The sequence below is a fragment of the Anolis carolinensis genome, unplaced genomic scaffold (assembly GCF_035594765.1).
Source record: "Anolis carolinensis isolate JA03-04 unplaced genomic scaffold, rAnoCar3.1.pri scaffold_18, whole genome shotgun sequence".
NCBI lineage: Eukaryota > Metazoa > Chordata > Lepidosauria > Squamata > Dactyloidae > Anolis > Anolis carolinensis.
In genome coordinates, this window is record NW_026943828.1 from 361,847 (window position 1) to 383,199 (window position 21,353).

General features: G+C 40.4%; 4 protein-coding genes across 5 annotated transcripts in view; 2 read left to right on the forward strand and 2 right to left on the reverse strand.

Moving 5' to 3' along the window:
- LOC134294628 (zinc finger protein 135-like) overlaps positions 1–21,353 on the reverse strand; it is a 188,194-nt gene that overhangs the window by 118,269 nt on the left and 48,572 nt on the right. The window contains exon 1 of one of the 2 annotated variants that reach the window (XM_062966212.1): positions 19,980–20,281. The exons of the other annotated variant lie outside the window; for it this stretch is intronic. Within the exon in view, the coding sequence (XP_062822282.1) occupies positions 19,980–20,152 (173 nt within the window). The 5' untranslated portion in view covers positions 20,153–20,281. Of the gene's footprint in view, positions 1–19,979; positions 20,282–21,353 lie in introns of those variants that run through there. 2 annotated transcript variants of the gene reach the window in all.
- Positions 1–21,353, reverse strand: part of LOC134294615 (zinc finger protein 850-like) — a 162,834-nt gene that overhangs the window by 22,304 nt on the left and 119,177 nt on the right. The window lies entirely within an intron of this gene.
- Positions 1–21,353, forward strand: part of LOC134294631 (oocyte zinc finger protein XlCOF22-like) — a gene marked incomplete at its 3' end in the record, with an annotated part of 59,176 nt that overhangs the window by 5,620 nt on the left and 32,203 nt on the right. The gene's annotated exons all lie outside the window — the stretch shown is intronic.
- LOC134294620 (zinc finger protein 658B-like) lies at positions 13,616–18,896 on the forward strand. Its single transcript, XM_062966192.1, has one exon. The coding sequence runs from the start codon at positions 15,180–15,182 to the stop codon at positions 16,707–16,709; it is 1,530 nt and encodes a 509-aa protein (XP_062822262.1). The 5' UTR covers positions 13,616–15,179; the 3' UTR covers positions 16,710–18,896.

Sequence of the window (21,353 nt, forward strand, 5' to 3'; positions counted from 1 at the left end):
GTTCAAAATATAACACAATAAAAATACATATACCAACATCATAAAGAACATAATTAAATAGATAATTCATCCTAAAACCACCAGTATTTAGCTGAGTGTAATGGCCGTTTCCGAGCTGGGGCAAGGGAAAGGCCTTTGCAATACAGCTGCGAGGGCAGGGCTGAAGGCAGAGTGCGAGAGGCCGATGAGAAGTTAAGGCTGGAAGGGCCAGTCAAATGAACACAGTACAAACCCAGGACAGGGACAATAGTAAAGTGCAAGTCAAGAATGAAGTTCTGGCTAGAGGGATCCAGTCATTTAGTGAACGGAATTAATCAAAGGCACATTGGAACAGCCATGTTTTTAGGTCTTTATAAAAAGTGGGCAGGGTGTGCGCTAGACCCAGGAATGTGTGGGCTGGGCAGGAGAGGGTTCAAAGGCCTTTCCGCACGGAAACCCCTTTTCTCTTCCTTCCTCCCTTCCTTCCCTTCCCCTTCTCCTTCCTTCCTTCATTCCTTCCTTCTCAGGCTGCCAGGTTCCTCCTCTCTCTCCTCTGCCTCCTCCTCCTCCTCTTCGGTCGGGTGTCGAGGGCCAGGAGCTTCCTTGAGGAAACAAGGCTGCAGTGGAGGGAGGGCAAGCTCATGCTTTTCTGCCGTGGATGCGCTGAGGAAGAAGTGCCCGGCTCCTCCTCCTTGTCAATCTCAGCGCATCCGCCGGTGGTGAAGCATGAGGACCTCTTTTTTTTTTTGTAATTAATTTTTATTGGTTTATAAGTGTAGATACAGCGAAAGCGAGGAAAACAAAATTGGTGGGGATATTGCAAAGAGGTGGGGGGGGGAAGTAGGTGAAGAGACATAAGGAGAAAAACAAGATAAAGGGAGATAGAGAAAAAAAACACATAAAAATATATAGAAAAAAAGAAATAATAATAATAATAATAATAATAATAATAATAATAATAATAATAATAATAATAATAATAATAATAAAAACTTCCCATTGTCCTCTTGAGGGTTTTTAGTTGGTTTTTAGTTCGTTTTTCTGTTCCAGTTGACTCTCTAGAAGTTTTCATCTTCATGCGTCAGACAAATTTATTGTAAATGTGTTTCCATTTTCTTGAATATAATCTCTGAAGCCTGTCCAGTCCGTCTTCTTTTTTCCGTCACTTAATTTCTGTGTTAAAATGTCCATTTTCCATTTCAAACCATGTTATCTTTGGATATTCTTGTTTAATTTCTTCATGTGTCTTTATTGCTAATTCATCATTGTCTTTTCTTTTTAATATTTGTTGGTATGTAAGCCAATTTTCAGAGCCCAATTCTCTTTTATGTTTCGCTTCTGTGGGGGATATCCAGAGTGGGGTTTTACTATACAGTCTCAATTTATACTTTTCCCAAATCTTGATTAGTGCTGCCCTGATGAAGTGATTTCCAAAGTTTTTCTCTGTCTTTCTTTTGTTATACCACACATAATCATGCCATCCCGAACGGAGATCATGTCCTTCTAATGATAACAATTTGGTGTTTTTTAGCGTCGTCCATTCCTTTACCCACACCAGATTGCAGGCTTCGTAGTATGATTTGAGGTCCGGGAGACCCAGTCCTCCTCTCTTCTTGTCGTCTGTTAATATTTTTAACTTTATTCTGGGTTTTTTGTTTTTCCATATAAATTTTGTTATATCGGTATTCCATTTTTTGAAGAGGTAATCGTTCCTTATTATAGGTAGTGTTTGAAAAAGGAAGAGTAATTTGGGAAGGATGGACATTTTTGTTATTGCTATGCGGCCTAATAGTGATATATTTTGGTATTTCCATTTTTCCATATCTTTCTTGATTTTACTCCACTGCTGCTCATAATTATTTTTTAATAATTTTGCATTACTTGATGTCACTGTCACTCCTAAATATTTTACTTTATTTTCTATTTTTAACCCTGATATTTGCTGTATGTGTTCCTTCCCCTTTCCGTCTATATTTTTAGTTAATATCTTAGTTTTTTGTTTGTTCATTGTGAAACCTGCTAATTTTCCAAATTCCTCTATAGTATCTAGCCAACAGTTAATATTTTTCTTTGGGTTTTCAATAATACAGACTACATCATCTGCATAGGTTCTCATTTTGTAATTTTGACTCCTGATTCTTAACCCTTCCAAATTTTTGTCTTCATTTACTTTCCTCACTAATGTTTCCATGATTAGAATGAATAGAAGTGGCGATAAAGGGCATCCTTGCCGTGTGCCTCTATTGATCTGAATACTTTTCCTGTTTTCTTGACCGTTAATTATTAGTGTTGCTACTTGCTTCGAACATATAGCTTCAACCGCATTTTTAAATTTAAATCCAATGTCCAATTCTTTCAGCAATAATTTTAAGTAGTCCCAATTGACCTTGTCGAAAGCTTTCTCTGCGTCAATGAATAATAATGCCATCTGTTTTTCGTTGTGCTTTTCATAATATTCAATTGTGTCAATTAGAATTCTAATATTGTCTTTTATTTGTCTGTTGGGCAGAAAACCTACTTGCTCTTCCGAAATCCACTTTCTCATAAAGTTTTTTAATCTCTCTGCCATAATTGTCGTAAAGATTTTGTAATCGTGGTTTAATAAGGAAATAGGTCGGAGACTTCCGGGTGAGCGCAATGGCGACGGACGTGGGCTCCTAGGGCTCTGGGAACCCAACTCGAGACCGGCGTCTATCGGGGGCTCCAACCCCCGGTCCTGCCATGGATCGAAGCGACAGAGATTGGCGAAGCCAAGGTCTACTCCCGACGACCCCAAAGATCTGCCGTTCCTCAAGAACGGCGGCTCGAGGGGGTCCGGGATCCCTGGCCAGCAAGACGCGGTTCGAGAAGCAGGAATTTTTCCAGCACAAGCCGATCGCCGCGCTCACTTCAACAACAACACAGAGAATACACAGAGAAATCGGGCGCAGGGGGGACCCGTAAAAGCGTAAGTAAGCGCTGTTGGGTCGCTAACTTCCTCATTAGTTCGGGAGGTGAAAGTAGGAAAAAATAATTAAAAATAAGAAGAACAACAACGACAGATTGAATGTGAGTTGGCTGAATGGTTATAAATAGTAAGCTTGTCTATCCGATCAAGCTGAGAGACAAAAAAAAAAAAAGCGGACTAAGAAAGGACAGAACTAGCGATCATTTCCCTCTTTCTCTGTACACGGGCAGCAATTTAAAACCAGGGAAACCAAAAGAGAAAAGTCAACCTTCGGCCATTAGTTTTGCATGGGCTCCGATATTAAGGCAGCGAATAAGAGATAACAGCGCAAAGACTGACCTTGAAAGAAAGATTAGTGGTGTTGTGTCTTCAGTTTTCAACTCCCACGCGCCCGGCAAGTGGTGGAGAGAAGTCCCCACCCCGAGCCGGAAGCGAGGGAACGCTAACGAGGGAACGCCGGAAGCGAGTCGCCCCTGCACCAGGAAGCGAGGGAACGCTAACGAGGGAAACACACACCATAGAGCGGCGGCATAGAAACCATCCCTTGGAAGGCTGTCTTGTAGCGCGCCTCGCAGAGGTAAAATAAACAAAATAAGCTGCCAATTAGGTCAACAGTAAACACCACCTGGAGCCTTTAATCGTGATGTCTGGGCGATTGGGCGGTGCTCTATGTTAATGCCCAACCACTAAAAGCAGAAACCACAAACAACATAAAGCCCAGATACCAACAGAATTAAGAAGGGGACAGTTAGACAAGACCTCAAAGAGAAGAGATACGGAAGGCATATCCCCCCGGGCCCATTAAGTAGACCAAGAAGCATCCAACCGAAACAATACAATCCAAATAGAACCCATACTCAATATTCAATATAAATTAAACGGAGACCAGAATGGCAACATTCCGTGGAAAATGGGATAAAGATATAAAGGAAGCTAAGTCAACACCTAGGAGGAATTCCTTACCAGAGGAAGTCAACTGGAAAGATCTCCTTCGGGAAATCCAATCCATATCAAACAAACAAGACTTACTTCAAAAGGAAATACACGAGATAGCCCGGAAACAGGATACGCAACACAAGATATTACAAGAGGACATGGCGGATCTCAAAAAAGAAATTAAACAAGAAGTGAATATGATAAAAACGGAAGTTGTAAAAAACATCCAAGAAATCTCGGGACTAAAACTCCAGAATGATAAAATGGAGAAAACACAACTAAAAATGCAAAGGAAATTAGAGACACTAGAAGCTAAGAACAGCAGGATAGAGAAGATACAGGATAAATTAGAACAAAACACTACAGATTTCCAACTAAGACTCAGGAACATACAAGAAGAACCAAAAGAAAATATTAAACAAATTTCAGCTCAGATAATAGCCAAAATTTTAAATTGTACAGAACAGGATGCATCCGAACAAATAGATACAGCCCACAGGATATACACAAATTATGCAAAAAAAAACAAAGTAGCTAGAGACACGATTGTCCATTTTGTAAAAAAAAGCACAAGAGAAGAGGTCTTCCGAGGCTCCAAACGTCAACCAACGATATATAAAGAAAGTAAAATCATGGTATACAAAGAATTCCCGCAATCCACATTAAACAGCAGAAGGAAATATCTGTTCCTAACAGATGAACTGAAACGACTTCAAATTAAATTTAGATGGGAAAGACAAGAAGGATTGATGCTAACATATAAAGAGGAGAGAGTCTGGATAAAAAGCGAGGAGAAAGCTGATGAATTCTACAGGAAATTAAAAAAGGATATACTACAACAAACCAAACAGCAACCACCGAGCCTGGAAAAGAACCCAAGGCAGGCAAAGAAAAGAAGACAAGACTCTCCCAAAGAGATACAGACAGCCCTGTTCAATGAAGATACTGAAGATAATCCAGAGGAAGATGTGGAGGAGGAAGAAGAAGGCGCAGTGAGTGATATATATTTTGATGACTAATTTACCAGGTGCAATAAGAATCTTTACAAACAATGTAAACGGTTTAAATTCAAAAATTAAAAAAAAAAGATTATTTAATAATCTAAGGAAAAATAACTATGACATTATAGCGCTACAGGAGACACACATAGCCGCTAAAAATGCCAATTTTCTAATAAATAATAGCTTAGGGAAAGCCTTCCACTCCCTAGACAAAAAAAAAAAACGGGGAGTAACTCTATATATAGCAGAAAAACTCAACCCGGTGGAAGAATTCAGGGACCATGAGGGTAGGACCATCGCAGTTAAAATATTAATGGGTAAAGAATCTATATTGATATGTAACATCTACATGCCAAACGGCCCAAAACAGAATTTTGTTAAACAATTAAGAATTAAGATTAATGAGGCAGAATTCGATCACCTATTGATAATGGGCGATTTTAACGGGGTTATTGACTCCAAAATAGATAAATCATCACATAAGACCAATAAAAAAAATATTAAAAGCTCTCTTCCGAGAAACCTATTTCAACTCATGAGTGAATTTGATTTATGGGACATTTGGAGATTAAAGAATCCCAACCAAAGAGACTATACATATTACTCGAGCAGACACCAGGTATGGACCAGAATCGACATGATCTGGACCTCCAAAAGTCTAGCACCTAAGATTGAAGAAATGAAAATACAGGCAAGGGATCTCTCGGACCATTGTCCTATAACGATGTCAATAAATAAGAAAGACTATAGAATAAATTGGAGATTAGACAATAATTTGATTAAACAGAAGAAAGATATCGAAAACTTAAAGCGATTAACTAAAGAATATTTCCAGTTAAATGACAATGCAAATGTCGCCCCACAAATTGTGTGGGACGCATATAAGGCGGTGGCAAGAGGTTTCTTTATACAACAAAAAGCAAGGAAAAACAAAATGAAAAGCCAAAAATTACGATCACTCCAAGAAGAATTAGAGAAACTCGAGCATAGACTAAAAACAAACCCTAAGGAAACTAATATACTCGTAAAAATAAAACGATTACAAAAAGAAAGGACCAATATACAATTAGAAACCATAGCCAATCAATTAAAATGGACGAGACAAAACTCATTTGAAAATGCAAACAAACCGGGGAAATGGCTTGCCAGACTAATTAGGAAAAAAAAAAACAAACAACAAATTATTAAAATCAGTGCAACGGAAAAGGAGGTGTTTACAGACGATGAAATTAAAGCAGAATTCCTGAATTACTATAAAAATTTATATAAAAAAGAAATAGTTAACCCAGAAGAGATAACAAGTTACATATGCAGACAAAAATTACAAAAAATATCTGATACCCAAAGATTAATCCTGAATAAAGAAATTACCGAAGAAGAAATCAAAAAAGCCATCCAGGATTTAAAATCAGGCAAATCACCAGGCCCAGATGGCTTTACAGCCGAGTTCTATAAAATTGAACAAATAGAAGTAACCCATTATTTAAAGAAAATCATGAATATAGCATTAAAGGAAGGCAAAATCCCTGACTCATGGAAACAAGCTGAAATAATTCTAATCCATAAAGACGGAACAGATTCGAGTAATGTAAGGAACTATCGGCCCATATCACTATTAAATAGCGATTACAAAATCTATACAAAAATCCTTGCTGAAAGATTTACAATTTTTTTAAAAGACTGGATCTCAGAAGACCAAGCAGGCTTCCTACCCAACCGTAGTACTAAAGATAATATTAGAATTATTCTAGACACTATAGAATATTATGACCAAAACCACCAAAAGGAAGTGGGATTTCTATCACTAGATGCGGAGAAAGCCTTTGATAACGTTAATTGGGAATTTTTCAAATTTTTATTTGCAGAGTTAGACATGGGAGTTTTTTTTCAAAACGGGATAAATGCAATTTACTCTAATCAATTTGCAAAAATTAAAGTCAATAACGTGTACACTGAAAATTTTGTAATACAAAAAGGAACAAGGCAAGGCTGTCCGCTCTCTCCCCTAATTTTCATATTTACGCTAGAAATTTTGATGAGAGCAATAAAAGAGGATAAAAACTTAATAGGCACCAAAATTGGAAATCAAGAGCTAAAACTACGCGCCTTTGCCGACGACGTTATATGCATATTAGAGAATCCTAATGAGACTATTAAGGACTGGCTAAGAAAGATAGAGGAATTCGGCGTATTAGCGGGCTTCAAAATAAATACTAATAAGACAACAATACTTACAAAAAATATGACAAAAAAGAGACAACATGAACTAAAAGAGATCGCGGGATTAGAAATCGTCAATAAAATTAAATATTTGGGCATTTGGATTACAAATAGAAATAACCAACTTTTAGAAATAAACTATAGGACAAAATGGCAAGAGATAAAAAGAGATATAGAGGGCTGGAAGTATCTGAAGATATCACTCATGGGAAGAATAGCTATTATTAAAATGAATATTCTGCCCAAATTGCTATATTTGTTTCGTAATATTCCCATTATTAGAGGGAAAAAACTATTTGCTGAATGGAACAGAGAAATAAATAAATTCATCTGGCAAAACAAAAAGCCTAGAATTAAATTCTCCACCATGATCACACCCAAAGAAAGAGGAGGCTTCGATGTACCTAGTCTACAATTATACCATGATGCCTGTGCACTAGAATGGACAATAGATTGGGTTAAATTAGAAAAAATTAAACTACTAACAATAGAAGGATTCAACCTGCGCTGGGGCTGGCATGGATATCTATGGCAAGAAAAAGAAAAAGTCGATAAACAATTTGGAAATCATTTTGTAAGATCAGCCCTAATTGGAATCTGGAAAAAATATAAGAGATATCTATATGAAAAAACCCCCCTCTGGTTTGCTCCCTTAGAAGCCACACAGCGGAGACTACTAGGGTGGCAAAAATGGCCCACGTATAGAGAAGTCATTAAAATAGGTAACATGCCGGGAATCGCACCCCCCTTAAAGGACATAGAGGAAATTAAAAAACAGTACAAGAACATTACATGGCTCCAATTCTATCAATTAAAAGAGTGTTATAAAAGAGATAAGGAAATTGGCTTCAACACAAACACAAACTTCTGGGATACCGTACTTAAAAGAGAAAAAAAAATTATAACATTAATCTATAATAAAATATTAGAATGGAATACGGAAATGAATATAATTAAAGATTCGATGCTAAACTGGTCAAGGAATATTGGAAAACCGATAATGATGGACGAATGGGAAACTATTTGGAACAAGAATATGAAATTATGTTACTGAATTAAAGGAGAACTGGCTAAAAACCATACATAGGTGGTATATAACACCCAAAAAATTAGGTCTTATGTATAAAGACAGCGGTAAGAACTGCTGGCATTGTGGAAAACAAGTGGGCTCATATTTCCACATGTGGTGGGGATGTAAGATAATTAAAAAATTTTGGTTAGTAATCCATAAAGAATGTAAAAGAATTTTCAAAACTAATTTTGAATGTAAACCCGAATACTTCCTTCTAGGTCTATACAATTTCCAAATAGAGAAAATTGACAACCCAGAAATAGGGAAAGATAATAAACAAAAACTATTTATCTACGCTATTACTGCAGCTAGAATAGTTCTAGCCAGAAACTGGAAAGAAGGGAAAAATCTCAGCAAAGGAGAATGGATGGAAAAATTATTGGACATCAGAAACATGGACAGACTGACCTTTCTTCTCAAAAAATCTACGGGACAACCAATGAAGGAAACAAACTGGACATTACTAGACAACTACCTACATGAGACTACGTTTTGATGTGAAATATGGACTGGAAGTTAGACGATTGGAAGTCTCCCTCTAATCCCCCCCCATCCATACCTCTCTCTACCTCTCAATCTTCCCCCCCCCCAGCTGAGCCCTCCCCTCTTCCTTTCTACCACCTCCACCCTTACTCCAGCCCCCCTTCCTATCTTTCCCCATGCCCTCCTATTATGGAAACTTCGTTTTCCCCACCCCCCCTTCCATCTATCCTTGCATTCTTCCCCCCCCCCTTTTTTTATACCGATGTTAATTACCAAACTCAATAAAAATTATATTTAAAAAAAAAAAAAGGAAATAGGTCGATAATTTTTTATTTCTGTCGGTTCAGTATTCTCTTTATGTATTAGGGATATATTGGCTTTTTGCCAGGATATGGGGATTTCTTTGTTGTCTAGAATGTTGTTGAGTATATCTTTCAACAATGGGCCTAGTTCTTCTTTGAAAATCTTATAGAAAATGGCAGTGAATCCATCTGGCCCTGGTGCTTTATTATTTTTGAGTTTACGGATTGCTATATCAATTTCGCCAGTTATAGAAGTTTATAAATTGATCGGCGATTTTGTTTTCCTCCAAGTACGTAATTCCATCTTTCTGTATTTTGATGATGTGTTGTCTTTGTTTTTTGTCCTTTATTTTTTTAACCAGCCATTTCCCAATCTTATTCGCGTTCTGAAAATGGTTTTGCTTAATATACTTCAGCTGTTTCTCTATTTTGTCTGTTTGTAATATTTGTAGCTGTTTTTAAAGCATTTCTAGTTCCATAACTACTTTCTTATTTGTTGGTTCTTTTTTAAGTAGCTCCTCTTTTATATTGATATTTTCTATGAATTCCTTTATTTCTTTGTTTCTGTTTTTGTTCTTAATTGAATTTTGTTGGATAAGATATCCTCTCATTACAGCTTTCATTGCCTCCCATTGGGTATTTTTAGAGGTCTCGTTACCTTTATTTAAATCTAAATATTCCTTTAGTAACTTTCTATTTAATTCTATATCTTTCTCCTTTTTCGGTAGGTTCTCATTTAATCTCCATCTATAGGAGCTGTTTCTTCCTTTTATTGTAAGTTCTAGGGCACAATGGTCTGATAGAATTCTGGGTAGTATTTTAATTTTCTTTGTCCTGACTGCTAACGCATTTGTCAACCAAGCCATATCTATACGAGACCAAGACTCATGTCTTCCAGAATAGAAGGTATAATCTTTCTGTTTTTCATTTTGATGTCTCCAGATGTCGATTAGATTTAGATTCTTCATATGTTGTAAGAATTGTTTAGGTAGTTGACCGGAGTTGGTTTTCCCCTTATTTTGCTTGCCATTACTACTTGATTTGTCATTGGTCGCATCAACTACACCATTAAAATCTCCTAAAATTATTAACTCGTCGAATTCTTGTTGTACTATATTATTATTCAGATCTTTTATAAATTTCAACTTTGGACCATTTGGACAATAAATATTGCAAACCAGTATTTTTTGATTTTTTATTTCTATAACAACCCCTATATACCTCCCTTCATTGTCCTTAAATACTTGATTTGCGTGAATCCACTCCTTTATATATAGTACCACTCCCCGTTTTTTTTTCATTCGCAGTTGCATAAAAAGCCTTCCCTAATCTTTCTTGTATCAGATGTTTTGTGTGTTTATTGTTCACGTGCGTCTCCTGTAAAGCTGTTATGTCATAGTTTTTTTGTATCAGGTGATTGAAGACTCTTCTCTTATTTGGGGAATTGATCCCGTTAATGTTGTTTGAGAAGATCTTTAGGTCTCTATTCATGTGAGTTGTCTTGCATCTCCCATTGAAGCACCTCTTGTGACGTCAGTAATTGATAGTTCTCTGGTGAAAATTGTCTCAGTTTCTTGAGTTCTCTTTCTCTCTCGTCGTTTCGTTCATCGTCCGGGCCATCTTCATCTTCATCTGTTTCTCTTTCATCAGGTTTCCTTCCTTGCTTGTCCCTTTGTTTCCCTTTTGCTTGTATGTTGTAATCTTTCGGTGTATATAATTGTGCTTTCTCTTTCATATGCGTCTCATAAAAGGCTCTAGCCTTTTCTTCTGTATTAAGCCAGTATCTTATGTCATTAAATGTCACTGTGATCCCCTCTGTTTTTTCCCATCTGAATTTAATCCTTCGTTTAGACCAGGGGTCCCCAAACTAAGGCCCGGGGGCCAGATGCGGCCCTCCGAGGTCATTTACCTGGCCCCCGCCCTCAGTTTTATAATATAATATATTGTATATACATATAATATTGATAATAATATTATAATGTAGTACAATATAACATTAATTATAATACCATATAATAATATTAATTATATATTCTATATTACATATAATATTACTAATAATATTACAGTATAGTGGTATAGTTCAATATAGTAATATATAATGCTAATATTGTGCTATGCTAATAATATAATATATTGTTTGTGCATATAATTTGTAAGCCACTCTGAGTCCCCTTTGGGGTAAGAAGGGAGTGATACAAATGTAGTAAATAAATGCAGTAAATAAATAAATAATAAATAAATAAATTTTAGACTTAGGCTTGCCCAAAGTCTGAAATGACTTGAAGGCACACAACAACAACAACAACAACAACAACAACAACAACAACAACAACCCTAATTAACTTGACTATCTCATTGGCCAGAAGCAGGACTACACTTCCCATTGAAATCCTGATAAATGTATGTTGGTTAAAATTGTTTTTATTTTTAAATATTGTATTGTTCTTTCATTGTTCTTGTTGTTGTTGTTGTTGTTGTTGTTTTTGCACTACAAATAAGACATGTGCAGTGTGCATCGGAATTTGTTTGTTTTTTTTTTTTCAAATGATAATCCGGCCCCTCAACAGTCTGAAGGATTGTGGACCGGCCCTCGGCTTAAAAAGTTTGAGGACCCCTGTTTTAGACAGTTCTTCCGTCAAAAAGGCATATTTTCTACGTCTAGCCAAACTTTGTTGCGACACCTCTTTCATTATGATCACCCTTTTGTCTTTGTAGAATATCGATCTCTTGGCATTTTCTTTTAAAATTTCGTCTCTTATACGTTTTCTGCTGAAAGTAATTATTGCATCTCTTGTAGTTTTGTTTCTTTTGGAGTATCCTGTTGTGATCCGATATACTCTATCCAGGTCTTGGTCTATTTCGTTTGCGCTGGTGTTCATCAGTTCAGCTAACAATTCTATTATTATTTTTTTCAGATCTTCTTTTGCCGTTTCTTCGAGGTGTCTAATTCTTAGTTGGTACTCTAATTCTCTATTTTCCATCATTTCTGCTTGTAGTTGAGATTTCTGATTCAAATTCTCCAGTTTCTCCACCTTGTACTCTAACTTACTTTGCGATTTAATCATATTTTGATTATCTCTCTTCACCTTCTCCAAGTCTTCCTTCAATGTTTTCATTTCTTCTTTTAACTCTTGTTTGAAACTTTGAATTTCTTCGTGTAAAGCTTGGAACTGGGTGTCCTGTCTTAATGCAATTTTTTGCATTTCCAGTAATATTTCTTTGAACCCTATCTCCTCCGGAAGTGAGTCTCTCTTGGCTTGTAGTCTTGGGCCTTGTACGGCCTTTCCCTTAGTATTGTACATTATTGTTTAGTAGTTGTCTTTGGTGATCTTTTATCAGGAATTTTGTCAACCCCTTATCAGTCTTTTGTTCACCTATCCGTTGGTGGAAGCTAGACGGGGGGGGGGGGGTGTTTTTAGTAGCGTCAGTCAAAGAATTCGATTTTATTATTATGATTGGCCCCACCAAAAGGAACCAAACCTTGGAAATTAAGTCAGGTCGGTCTTTGGATGAATTTGATTTATTTTATTACTTTAATTAATTTAGTTGTACTATAGTTGCTGTTGGTATTTAGCAGTTTGTGCTTTGTAATTTGATAAACAGATTGATTAATCTTTAATTGATTTGTGTTGTGTTGATTCAATTTAGAATTCTAGCTTTTTGATTTAGTTGTGATTTAGTGATTAGTTCATTGCTGTGGTTATTTGATATTTATTTTCTTTATCTTCTTTATTTTCCTTATATCCTTCACTGTGCTTCCCCTATGCCAACTGTTTATTCCAAACTTCGCTTTTTGTCTTTATTTCTCTCCTTTCCCCCCCCCCCCCTTGTATAGCTCTGTCTTCCTTCTGTAAGTCTGCCTATCACTTTAGCGTTCTTACGTCGCTCAGCCTCCTCTCTCTCTCTCTCTTCTACTCCCCTCTCCTTCTTCTCTTCTCTGGCTCCACCTCCTGCTGAACCTCTTTGTTGCTTCTCCACTCGTCCCTCCTCCCTTCCTGAGTTCTCTTTCCCGTCCTCCTCTCCTTCCAGCTTCTTCCGTCTTTGTGGCTTCCTGTCTCTCTGGCCTCTGCTCTCGCTAGCACAGTTGTTTATAAAGACAAGTCTTGTAGACTCAACAACAAATCCTCAAGGTCGCAGTAATGGCGACTCTGTCTTCTCACACAGACCAGTTGTCGGCTTTGTGTGTTGGACGGCTCTCCTGCTCTCCCTTCCCTTTCCACACTTCTCGCCTCCTCCTCTTCCCCCTCACCTCCGTCCGTTGCTCTTTCTCACCTGTCGTTTGATGCTTTTTTCCCCCCGTCTTTTGATCTGGCGCACGCCCGTTCCTCTCTTATCCGGGTAGAAGTTAACTGGCTTCCTCCCCTCAGAGGTAAATGTATTCCTTTTTTGTCGTTTCGTTCTGTTTAGCAGTTCTCGTAATGTTGGTGCTGGTGGCAGATGGAACTTTAGGGAGACTTTCGTCCCCTGTGCCTTTCGGTTTGAGCTGCCCCTCTTTGCACGCCGCTGCCGGGCGTTTTGGGGACGTCTCCTTGAGGGAGGCGCCCCTCCTGACGCCGTCGGCCGGTCGCGCTGTGAGGGTAGAGCCCCCTGGGCCTCGATCCACCGCAAGGGAGGGGGGTCACCACCACCCCTAGATCCAAACCAGGCTGTCCCCTTGGAGCTCCAAGGAGACACGTTGTTCACCACGTTGCCACCAACCGGAAGTCAAGCATGAGGACCTCTTCGCCCTCACTCAAGTGCAGCCTTGTTACCTCAGGGAGGCACCTGCTTTCGTTCAGTCACAAGGACAAGGACTGCAAACGGTGACAGCTGCCTCTCAGCAACACCCGCCTCCCTCCTTCCCTCCCTCACCCGAGTATAAGCCAGGGGGGGCTTTTTCAGCATTAAAAACATGCTGAAAAGCCGGCTTATACTTGAGTAATTGTTTGTAGTTCCATCGCTACCATTAGAAACCTTCCTTCTATATCTGTCTTAACCATGTGAGGGTGCCAGAGTTTGGGGAGATAGAATACCAGGCCCTTTCTTTTGGAAGTTCCCACGGAAGCCAATTCTTCTCCCAGTCGTTTTTGTTTTCAGCCTTACAGAATCAAGGGATAACCTTTCAGGCCCGTGACGGTTCTTCCCAAAGGCATCCAAGGAAGACCTTTTCTCTCCATGGCCTCCAGTTTTCTTTGGATTTCCCCTGGATGGAGGAAAAAGAAGGAAAGGGGGAAGTGGGCAAAGGTGAAGGGAGTCGGCAGGAAGGAGGCTTTGTGGCTGGAGCGGTGCCTGTCTTTGCATCTCATCATGGGCTCTACAGAGGGAATGCATGACTGCCTGAATGGAACTTAGTTCAGCATGGACTCAATTTGTGAACGTGGTTGTGAATTAGCCAGTTGGGAAGGCAGGTCCTTCTTAGTTTGGAAGATTCATTTGGGAAATGTGGCCGGAGTAACCCTTTGAGATGCCGAGGAAGCAGAGTGGGGAGTCCCTGTGGCAGGGGAGATAAGGACACAATCGATAAAGAAATCCTTGTTTCTTTCAGCATTTAGCACAATGCTGGTAATTTACGGAAACCCATGATCCAGAATATGTTACACCCTTGAATGCTGGGAGGAGTTCTGCCAGCCAGCCTGCCTTGTGTTCCTTTAACCACGTTTGGGTTGACCCAATGAAATGGGTGTGGCCCTCCAATATGGGAAAAGGGTCCAGTTCCCTCCTTCAGTGATTCCTTCCTTCCATCTTTCCTTTCTTCTTTCCTTTTTCACTTTGTTTACCTTGAGCCAGAGCTTCATGTCTAACCTTTTGTGTCTTCTTTCTTGACCAGGACATGAGAGTTCTCTGGAGCCACCCCTGCCGTGATGGGAAACGAACCAGCTTCTAGTCGATATTAAGGCATTTGGAAACCAAAGTGCAGTAAGGAAACCAGTCCTCTAGGAAAAAGGATTCCTCTCAAGGGGCTGATCCTGCTGAATTCCTACATTCACTTTGGATTATAGAGTAGAACCATAGAGTCGGAAGAGACTGCATGAGGCACCCAGTCCAGGCCTCTGCCGTGCAGGAAAAGCGCAAAGTACCCCTGACAGATGTGCATCTGGCCTCTGTTTAAAGGATTCCAAAGGAGCCTCCACTACATTTTGAGGCAGAGAGTGGAATCTACTTTCCTGTAATTTGAACCCACTGCTGTGAGTAATCAGAAAGGGAAAAACAAGAATCAAGTGTCAATATTGGAATTAAATGTACATAGCACTGCTGACATGGAGGAGAAAGCATATAAATGTATCGAATGTGGAAAGAGCTTTAGTCAGCATGGAAAGCTGAAGAGACATCAAAGGACTCACACGGGGGAGAAACCCTATAACTGCCTGGAGTGTGGACAGAGCTTTGCTGATAGTACAGGACTACGTTCACATCAAAGGACTCACACTGGGGAGAAACCCTATAAATGCCTGGAGTGTGGACAGAGCTTCACTCATAGTTCATATCTACGTAAACATCACAGGATTCACATTGGGGAAAAACCCTATAAATGCCTTGAGTGTGGACAGAGTTTTACTCGGAAGGGAAGCTTACAAACACATCAAAGAACTCACACTGGTGAGAAACCCTATAAATGCCTGGAGTGTGGACAGAGCTTCACTCATACTTCAGGCCTACGTTCACATCAAAGGACTCACACTGAGGAGAAACCCTATAAATGCCTGGAGTGTGAACAGAGCTTCACTCAGAGTTCAGCTCTACGTAGACATCAAAGGACTCACACTGGGGAGAAACCCTATAAATGCCTAGAGTGTGAACAGAGCTTCACTCGGAGTTCAGCTCTACGTATACATCAATGGACTCACACTGGGGAGAAACCCTTTAAATGCCTGGAGTGTGAACAGAGCTTCACTCGGAGTTCAGATCTACATTCACATCAAAGGACTCACACTGGGGAGAAACCCTTTAAATGCCTGGAGTGTGGACAGAGCTTCTCTCAGAGTTCAGGCCTACGTTCACATCAAAGGACTCACACTGGGGAGAAACCCTATAAATGCCTAGAGTGTGAACAGAGCTTCACTCATAGTTCAGGCCTACGTAGACATCAAAGGACTCACACTGGGGAGAAACCCTTTAAATGCCTGGAGTGTGAACAGAGCTTCACTCGGAGTTCAGATCTACATTCACATCAAAGGACTCACACTGGGGAGAAACCCTTTAAATGCCTGGAGTGTGAACAGAGCTTCACTCGGAGTTCAGGCCTACGTTCACATCAAAGGACTCACACTGGGGAGAAACCCTATAAATGCCTGGAGTGTGAACAGAGCTTCACTGATTGTTCAGGCTTACGTAGACATCAAAGGATTCACACTGGGGAGAAACCCTATACATGCCTGGAGTGTGGACAGAGCTTCACTCTTAGTTCAGGCCTACGTTCACATCAAAGGATTCACACTGGGGAGAAACCCTATAACTGCCTGGAGTGTGGACAGAGCTTTACTCAGAAGGGAAACTTACATTCACATCAAAGGACTCACACTGGGGAGAAACAATATAAATGCTTGGAGTGTGGACAGAGCTTCACTCATAGTTCAGCTCTACGTAGACATCAAAGGACTCACACTGGGGAGAAGCCCTATAAATGCCTGGAGTGTGGACAGAGCTTCTCTCAGAGTTCAGGCCTACGTTCACATCAAAGGACTCACACTGGGGAGAAACCCTATACATGCCTTGAGTGTGGACAGAGCTTCACTCATAGTTCAAATCTACACTCACATCGAAGGACTCACACTGGGGAGAAACCATAGAAATGCATGGAGTGTGGACAGAGCTTATCACGGAATAAGGTAATACAGTAGAGTCTCACTAATCCAAGATAAACGGGCCGGCAGAAGCTTGGATAAGCGAATATCTTGGATAATAAGGAGGGATTAAGGAAAAGCCCATTAAACATCAAATTAGGTTAGGATTTTACAAATTAAGCACCAAAACATTATGTTATACAACAAGTTTGACAGGAAAAGTAGTTCAGTACATAGTAATGTTATGTTGTAATTACTGTATTTACGAATTTAGCACCAAAATATCACGATATATTGAAAACATTGACAACAAAAGTGGCTTGGATTATCCAGAGGCTTGGATAAGCGAGGCTTGGATAAGTGAGACTCTACTGTACATCATAGAATCATAAGAATTTGCTCAGAGTGGAACTTTACATTCCCATCAAAGGATTCACACTGGGGAGAAACCGTAGAAATGCATGGAGTGTGGACAGAGCTTTTCTTGGAATAAGGTTATACATGGACATCATAGAATTCAACCTGGAGAGAATGGTGTTAATTGACACAAGAGTGTCATTCTAACATGTACAAAAGCAACTCTTGCACATTTTGGAAATTCAAGCTCAAAGTTGGAACATTTCATCACATGTGGTGTATTGTAGGAAGATTGAACTAAAATATGTTCCATTCTGGAAGTAAACAAGGTTACGTGAAACTAGAGTTTTATATGCTGAGAATGTTGGATGATCAATTAGAATGAAAGCATGGGTAGTTACTGCGAGATACTAAAGTGAGAATTGACAGGGATGGAAGGAATGTTTTATTCCAAAGCAAAAACAATGGCTTATGAAGACCTGCAAATTAGCCACAACGAACAAACTGACAATAACATGGGCAAATGTCAGTTGTAATAGGTATTAATTGGAAGTGTGTTATCACAAATAGAAGTGTTGTTATATTATATTATCGAAAGGGAGTAGAATAATGAGAGATAAAAATTAACAGATAGAATGAGGCTTTTAGGTACGTATCCCTGTCTGTCTGTTAGTTCAGTTGTGTGTCTATGTAGGTCACTGTTTTGCTAGTGTGTTAGTTTCTGATTTAGTTTTGTATCTCATGTAGTAGTTAGTTTCATGTTCAGTTGAAGCATTATAAATTATTTCTGCCTTCCTTGTATTGTTACTTTTAATTTTTTATTTTTTATTTTCAAAAAATAGGGTGATTTATAAGGGTCAAAATGGCTGAAACTGGAGGGGTGGGTCGAAATGACTGACTTATCGATTTTCTGTATTTGAAAACAAATTGTAATGCTTAGAACCGCTATTATGAATTGTGATGCATGTTAACTATATAACTATATACAATTGATTATAGACTTATAATTGACACTGAATCAGACATGGATACAATAAATTAGTCTTGATGTATCAAGGGTGTGTGTGTGTGTGTGTGTGTGTGTGTAAGGAACTGGAGTGTTTGTGTGGGTGCTTGTGAAGAACAGAAGAAACAGGCCTCAAAAGAAAATGGAGTCCACGCAAAGTCTGACATGGGATGGACTTGGCGGGTGAAGCAAGGAATCAGCAAGGCGTCTCTCACCTGGCAAGACGGAACGAGGGTCCAGGAAGGCCTATCCGAATAACCACGGGCAATGAAGTGTGCAGCTGGCACCCCATACGTCATGCAGCCTGAGACTGAGCATGTTTTGAAACCAGGCCGTAAGAACAGAAGGAACCGAAAGAAGGACGAAACTTTAGGCCAGGGGTCCTCAAACTTTTGAAGTGGGGGGCCCGTTCACGGTCCTTCAGACTATTGGAGGGGGGGGGGGCTGGACTATGATGAAATAGTCCAAAATTAGGATTGTTGTTGTTGTGTGCCTTCAAGTCATTTCAGACTTAGGACAACCCCAAGTCTAAAGTTCAGGACAGGGACCAGGTCAATGACCTTGGGGGCCGCATCTGGCCCACGGGCCTTCGTTTGGGGACCCCTGCTTTAGACTATCAAATGCAGGGGCCTCAAAGATCCAGCACGCTTTCCGGAACCACCGAGACCACGTCTGTCGGGAGAACGTGATCGCCTCTTCCGAGCAGGGCCTGTGCGTGAGAATATGGATGTATGGATCTGCGTGTGGGTGAGAGCTCTCTCGGGATGTGATTTTGATAGGATTGTGATGTGATTATCAATAAATGTTACAATGAAAGTGTTAAAACCAAATTTGGCCTCTGAGCCTCATTGATCCATCACGATTCCCTAAACACTCTGCATCCATCAAAAGAACAGGAACCCTTTCGGTTCATAACACTTGTATTATTATTATTCTGTTAATATGTTTATATTATTGTTATATTATTAAATTCTATTATTGTATTATATTATTTATTATAGGATTATTCTATATTTTTCTATTCTTTATTGTTCTATTCTATTTCCCTATTATTATACTATTCTGTTGTTGTTTCTTCATTCGGTCCCTTCCGGCTCTTGGTGACCTCCTGGACCAGCCCAGGCCAGAGCTCCCTGTCGGCCGAGGCCACCCGCACCTCCTTCAAGGTGGAGTCAGTTCCTTCAAGGATGCCATCCACTCATCTTGCCCTCGGTCGGCCCCTCTTCCTTTTATTTATTCAATTAATTAATTTATACACCGCTCTTCCTCTTACATTTTCCCCATCATCATTCTCTTCTCCAAACTTTCCTGTCTTCTCATGACGTGGCCCAGGGTTCTCCATTGCTGCCCCCAGTGGCACAGCCGGTTAAACCGCTGAGCTGCTGAACTTTCTGACTGAAAGGTCAGCGGTTCAAATCCAGGGAGCGGGGTATTCCTTTTATGTGCTTGTGGACGTAAGCGTTTCTTGTGGTTTTTGGCTATTCCTGGGTTGTATTGCCTTGGAATCTGATTGAGGGATTTGAACTCCTGTTGGATGTTGCTTCTTGCTAAACCCTTTTGGGATATACTTCCTATTTCCCCGTTCCGGAATTTTCCCAATCCTTTCGATATTTTACACTAAACTGCTTGCTTCTCCCTCTTCTGGGCTTCGGTGTGGGGCTGTGATCATTGGGGTTTCCAGGCCTGGGGGGCATCAATCTCCTGCCCCCTCTCACCGAAGGGAGTCGGAGCGGCTTGCAACAATATAAACAGTATAAACAAAGTCAATGAGGGTAAATATAGAAACAATCTAAAGGTTAAGTAAACAACAACAAAGCAAAATACATAGAAAATGCAAACGAAACATATTAAGTACGGACCAAGAGGTGTCATCCATAAATAAGATAAGATACAATAGAATAAGTAATACTTACCCAATGCTCCCATGAAAACATGCCCACAGATGGCACCAAATTCCAAAGCTCTGGATGAGCTCACCCAGCGGGTTCATGTGGATGTCCAATAACATGGGGGAAGGAATCGAGCCTTGCGGCACCCCACAAGCCAAAGGCCAAAGGTCCGAGCAGGTGTCCCCCAGCACCACCATCGGGCGCCTCTCAGAGTCCCCTTTGTCCCTACAAAGCAAAGCCAAAGACTCCCAAAAAAAGCCATGTCATTGAGAGTGAACCCTACAAAACCCCACAACGCAATGGCTGTGGGGCCGAGAAGGTGCCCCCCAAAATACCTCCAGGAAGGACCAGACCCACTGCTAGACGGTGCCCCCCAAGTCCCATTCCCACGAGGCATCCCAGACCGTGGTCTATGGTATTGAAGGCCAAGAGCTCGAACACTGTTTCCATCCTAAATATCTTGGTGTCACCTTAGATCGAACACTAACATATAGGAAACACGGCATGAACACCAAGCACAAAGTAGCTGCACACAACAACATCCTGCAGAAACGTACTGGCAGTGCATGGGGTGCAGACCCACAAGTAATAAGAACATCAGCCCTGGCCTTGTCTTTCTCAACTGCAGAGTGAGCCTGTCCTGTCTGGCACAAGTCTGCCCATGCGAAGCAGGTGGACATAACACTGAACGAAACATGCAGAATCATCACAGGAGGCCTTAAAACTACACCTGATGATAAACTCTACAAGTTAGCTGGCATTGCCCCTCCTGACGTGCGATGGGAAATTGTTCCTAACGTGGGAGAAATCAGGTTGAACATTGTGAAAGCCACCCTCTGCATGACTATCAGCCTCCTCCCACCAGACTCCAGTCAAGGAAGGGCTTCATGAGAACCACCACTCCTCTTGATGTTCCTCCAGCAACAGCAAGGGTGTCCCTCTGGGCAGCTAAACCAGGCAATTCCAACTGGATGGCCCCCCACGAGGGTCTTCCTTCCTCCAGGGCCAAACCAAGAATGGGCCACTTGGAAGTCCCTGAACAGACTCAGAAGCGGAGTGGGCAGATCTAAAGGGAACCTGGCAAGGTGGCCCTACCTGGAGGAATCCTCCCCCTTGTGTGACTGTGGAGCAGAACAAACAACTCCGCTTACGTATGCTTTCCCACAATGCCCTGCCTCATGTACAGAGGAGGAGTTGTTCAAAGCCACGGACAATGCGGTCGCTGTTGCCCACTTTTGGTCTAAAACTTATTAGGTGCTTGTGATTTCCTTTATTTTATCACTTTTAAATTTATTATGCAATGCTTTTGACACGAAATAAATAAGGCCCCTGAGAGGTCCAAGAGAACCAAGAGATTTGCGTGAAGCCCAGAGGAGTGGGTCGACAACAAATCAGATA

Excerpts from the sequence above, each read along its gene's own strand:
- LOC134294620 (XM_062966192.1), top strand. The coding sequence starts at position 15,180 with ATGGAGGAGAAAGCATATAAATGTATCGAATGTGGAAAGAGCTTTAGT.